Source organism: Penaeus vannamei, chromosome 28, assembly GCF_042767895.1.
Source record: "Penaeus vannamei isolate JL-2024 chromosome 28, ASM4276789v1, whole genome shotgun sequence".
Classification (NCBI taxonomy): Eukaryota; Metazoa; Arthropoda; class Malacostraca; order Decapoda; family Penaeidae; genus Penaeus; species Penaeus vannamei.
The window spans coordinates 4066742-4071741 of record NC_091576.1 but is presented as its reverse complement, the minus strand read 5'-3'; the positions used below and the strand labels follow the sequence as shown (position 1 = coordinate 4071741).

At 39.2% G+C, this 5000-nt stretch overlaps 3 protein-coding genes across 3 annotated transcripts in view; all 3 read right to left on the bottom strand.

The window, feature by feature from the left end:
• Positions 1 to 1770, bottom strand: part of LOC138866978 (uncharacterized) — a 2841-nt gene extending 1071 nt beyond the window's left edge. Inside the window, exons 1-3 of the mRNA XM_070141362.1 lie at positions 1764 to 1770; positions 1133 to 1242; positions 825 to 959 (exon numbers count right to left, since the gene is read on the bottom strand). Coding sequence (XP_069997463.1) covers positions 825 to 959; positions 1133 to 1242; positions 1764 to 1770 — 252 coding nt within the window. The remainder of the gene's footprint in view (positions 1 to 824; positions 960 to 1132; positions 1243 to 1763) is intronic.
• Positions 1771 to 1982: 212 nt separating this feature from the next.
• Positions 1983 to 2881, bottom strand: LOC138866987 (uncharacterized). Its single transcript, XM_070141381.1, has 4 exons — positions 2819 to 2881; positions 2396 to 2633; positions 2184 to 2270; positions 1983 to 2081 (listed from the first exon to the last, which is right to left on the bottom strand). The coding sequence occupies exons 1-4, from the start codon at positions 2819 to 2821 to the stop codon at positions 2065 to 2067; spliced, it is 345 nt and encodes a 114-aa protein (XP_069997482.1). The 5' UTR covers positions 2822 to 2881; the 3' UTR covers positions 1983 to 2064.
• A 1645-nt stretch (positions 2882 to 4526) lies between these two features.
• Positions 4527 to 5000, bottom strand: part of LOC113806770 (ctenidin-1-like) — a 914-nt gene continuing 440 nt past the window's right edge. Inside the window, exons 3-4 of the mRNA XM_070141380.1 lie at positions 4728 to 4877; positions 4527 to 4623 (exon numbers count right to left, since the gene is read on the bottom strand). Of these exons, the coding sequence (XP_069997481.1) occupies positions 4607 to 4623; positions 4728 to 4877 (167 nt within the window). The 3' untranslated portion in view covers positions 4527 to 4606. The remainder of the gene's footprint in view (positions 4624 to 4727; positions 4878 to 5000) is intronic.

Genomic DNA, 5000 nt, shown 5'->3' with positions numbered 1-5000 from the left:
TACAGATATAATGTATGATAAACAGACAGGTTGACCAAGCGAGATTTTGTTCTACAAAGGATTCAATTAGTCTAATATACATTTTCCATGTAGCTGTCACTGTTCACTAAAACTGGTTACTACAATAAACTTTTGTGCTACATGAGATTAAGGAATATCTGAAGATGTTGCAGAGGTGATTATGAGAGGCATATATATAGGCAAAGGAAAGTGTTTTGAAGGCCGGGGGGGGGGGGGCAAAATAGGTTAGCCCCTCGTGGGGTCAAGGGGTATCGGTCTGGTGGGAGACCGGGGGCAAAGCCCTCGGAAGCTCCAGGATTTTAGCAGTTTTCGAGAGATAAGTTTAATAATTTCTGCACTAAAATGTTACACATTTTTATTCAGATAATACTCCCCTCCCATTCTGGAATGGGGGCAGTCCCCCCCTAACCCCTTTTCCTACGCCTGAAATATTGGAAAACAACATCGCCTTGTGTAGGATTTGTTGTCTTCCATATCTGACTTGTCTTCTTCCGTTTTCTTATTCAAATCCGCTCAATGGTTCTCACTCTCTCGGCCACTCTTCCATCCTCTCGCGTTCCTCTGCCTCCCATCTCCATCGCCCTCGTCTCCTTATTCCCAAAGCCCTTAGGGTGCGTGCACAGAGAAAGCAGGTTTGCCCGCGCCGGCTACCAGCGCCGACCCGCGCCAAGAATTCAAATATAAACAAGTAAAAGCACAGAGGAAGCAGGTTCGGGCGTGTCGGCGCCGGCAGCCCGCTTCAACCCGCTTTCCTGTTTGCTCTGATCATTCTTGCCTGCTCAACCCGCGCGGGTGGACGTTACTGAATGGAGAGCAGGATGGATGTTGAGCCCCTGAGAGCCAAAGATTAAGAGAGACGGCCAGTGTGGAACAAATGGAAGAAGCACCACACCAACAGGAATGAGGAGGATAAGCTTTGGGCTGAAATCAGGAACATTCTGAAATGAAATAAAGCATTCCCGAAAATCATTTCATAAGCATAATAGATTCTTTTGTCTCAAAGGATAATGATAAACGTGATACTTTTTTTAAATTCTTAATTAGCATTCTACTTTCCAGCATTTAGTTCCTTCAAGTGGCTGTCACACTACAGTGAGTTTGAACTGTTTACCCGCGTCCTCTGTGAGCACCTTATCGCGCTGGTTTCCGGCACCGACCCGCGCTGGAAACCAGAGCGCCGGTAACCTGCTTTCTCTGTGCACGCACCCTTACGCTCGCTCTCTGTGCACAAACATTTAGTTATGTTAATCTGCCGCTCAAATAACCCTCTGGTGCTTTTATTATCCGGAATATAAGAAGTTCATCCATATCTTGGAAGTTTGTGCTTAATTGTATTAATTTAAACACACAAAAAGTATTGAGCCCCTTATAAGAGAGATAAAGAGGAGTAGCTAGTTATGTATGCATATACGTAAATAAATAAATATTTTTATCTATACATTTATCTACATATATACACATATGCAGACACATACATGCATATATATATATATATATATATATATATATATATATATATATATATATATATATATATATATATATATATATATATATATATAAATATATATATATGTGTGTGTGTGTGTGTGTGTGTGTGTGTGTGTGTGTGAGTATATATAAATATGGGTACAAAGATCTCTCTCTATCGGTTTCTCTTTGTCACACACACACATACACACATACATGAATTTAGAGATCGATCTATGATTTCAAAGTATTGCGGAGCCATTTTCCGATACCAGTCATTGCATCGTATGTTTAGAGTGTCACATGTCCGTTTTGTCTTCAGTGAGACAAAGCCTGTATTCTGGTATTCAGAATGTGCTAATTCCCTTTACATTGTTATTTCACTTTTTTCATGTGAACGATCTACATTCCTCTTTCAAATGGTCATGACAATCAATAATGACAGTTGTGTATATACATGCATTATAGTATAGGAAGGGAATCAGGAATAATTTGAATTTACACTTTAATATAAAAATAGGAATACACTTTTCAATATACATTCCTCCTGGAGGTGAAAGATCGTCGAAGCGCTTACTTTCCATATCGTCCTGAAAATAAAGAAATCATTATTAAGATATCCAAGTTGAGGAGTAACGTGTTCTCGGTAATATCACTGCAATAGGTAGTTTGATTTGAACTTGATATTTTACCTCCAAATCCACCTCCGAATCCTCCGTGACCGCCTCCGAATCCTCCGTGACCGCCTCCGAATCCTCCTCCGAAGCCTCCATGTCCACCTGTTATTACATGGAATATGAGAGTGAAGATCCGTCAGAGATTTCATCATTTCATGATTTTTTAATAGGCGTTAATTGGTGTTCATTATGTTCGAAGGACAAATATTCTGCACAAAGGACATTACCTCCAAATCCTCTGCCTCCATAGCCTCCAGATCCTCCGAATCCACCACCGCCAAATCCGCCTCCGTGTCCACCGCCAAATCCGCCTCCGTGTCCACCGCCAAATCCGCCTCCGTGTCCACCGCCAAATCCGCCTCCGTGTCCGCCGCCAAATCCGCCTCCGTGTCCGCCGCCAAATCCACCGGCGGCGGCCAAGGCGACCACGAGGGACAGGACCACGACGGTGAAGAGAACTCGAGTCTAATGGAAGCAGAGAATGCATTATCATTATTTTCTCGTAATTCTTTACCCTTGGCATGTAGAGAGACCAACTTCTCATGCATGAACGTAGGCCTTAAGCTATTCCATGTGTATTCTTATTCTTCTTTCGAATCGGGTCTTTCAATTGATTTACAGAGCGCGAGTTCAGAACTTGTTAGACATACCATGTTAGTGATGGGTGCGCTGCGAGACGACTGACGCCGTGGCTGCAGCGCGGGGCTTTTATACTCCCGCCGGCCAGGAAGGCTGGCAGGAGGAGCGGGAATGAGGCCGCGACCTTCGAGTTTCTCTGGAGTCTGCGTGAGGAAGCGAGGTCAAGGCGCGACTTGGTGTTGGCTGGATGACCTAACACAAAAATTGACGTCATTACAGTATCTTCATTATTCACAATTGCATTGACTTTTCCCATAAAAATGTATCAGCACTGCTTTGTAAGAAAAAAAAAAAAAAATGCAGTACAGATATAATATTCGATAAACACACAGAAAATTTATATCAGCGTTGATATATAGGAAAAGAATTGTTATTCGGTATAGATATAGTGTAGAATAGGGCTATATACATATAACGTATATATTGGGAAACAACATCGCCTTGTGTAGGATTTGTTGTCGTCCATATCTGACTTGTCTTCTCCCGTTTTCTTATTCAATTCCGCATAATGGTTCTCACTCTCTCGGCCACTCTTCCATCCTCTCTCCATCGCCCTCGTCTCCTTATTCCCAAAGCCCTTACGCTCGCTCTCTGTGCACGAACGTCTGTTTCATGTTAATCTGCCGCTCAGATAACCCTCTGGTGCTTTTATTATCCGGAAGATAAGAAGTTCGTCCGTATCTTGGGCGTTTGGGCTAAATTTTATTCAATCAAACATACAATTGAGCAAGTAGTAAGAGAGATAAAGAGGCGTAGCTATTTATGTATGCATATATATAAACAAATAAATATATGTATGTATGTATCTATCTATATATACACACATATGCAGACACATACATGCATATACTTATATATTTATGTATATATATGTGTGTGTGTGAATATAAAAAATATAGGTATATACCTCTCTCTCTCGGTCTGTCTGTTTCTCTCTGTCACACATACACACACATTAGTGAGTATATGTATATATACATATGTGCATATATATACATATTGCATATTTGCCTATATATGTATATATATATTTATATATATTCATATATATATGTATATATATACAGGTATACATATATGCATACATACATACATACATACATATATATATATATATATATATATATATATATATATATATATATATATATATATATATATATATTCATATATGTGTATCTATGTATATATATGTATATATATATATGTATATATATGTATATATATGTATATGTATGTATATATATGTATATATGTATATATATGCATTTATCCATATATATATGCATATATGTATATATATACATATATGTCTATATATAGGCATACATACATATGCATATACACACACACATATGATTTCATAGCATTGCGGAGCCATTTTCCGATACCAGTCATTGCATCGTATGTTTAGAGTGTCACATGTCCGTTTTGTCTTCAGTGAGACAAAGCCTGTAATTTCCTTTAAATTGCTATTTCACTTTTTTACATGAATGATCTACATTTTACTTGAAATAGTCATGGCAATCAAGACTGACAGTTGTGCTCTCATCAATATGATCTAGATATGTTTCCTAGTATTCTTTAGCCTGACATATCTACATATCAAACTGACGTCCACCGTGGCACAATACCTAATGATATATTACTTTGAAACTGGCATAGAAACTATTCATGTATATGTGCATTATAGTGTAGGAGGAAAATCAGGAATACGTTGAATTTACACTTTAATATAAAAAATAGGAATACACTTTTCAATATACATTCCTCCTGGAGGTGAAAGGTCGTCGAAGCGCTTACTTTCCATATCGTCCTGAAAATAAAGAAATAATTATTAAGATATCCAAATTGAGGAGTAACGTGTTCTCGGTAATAGCACTGCAATAGGTAGTTTGAACTTTGAACTTGATATTTTACCTCCAAATCCACCTCCGAATCCTCCGTGACCGCCTCCGAATCCTCCATGACCGCCTCCGAATCCTCCGTGACCGCCGCTGAATCCTCCGTGACCGCCTCCGAATCCTCCGTGACCGCCTCCGAATCCTCCTCCGAAGCCTCCATGTCCACCTGTTATTGCATGGAATATGGGAATGTAGATCCGTCAGAGATTTCATCATTTCATGATTTTTTAATAGGCGTTAATTGATGTTCATTATGTTCGTTGTACAAATGTTCTGAATAAAGGACATT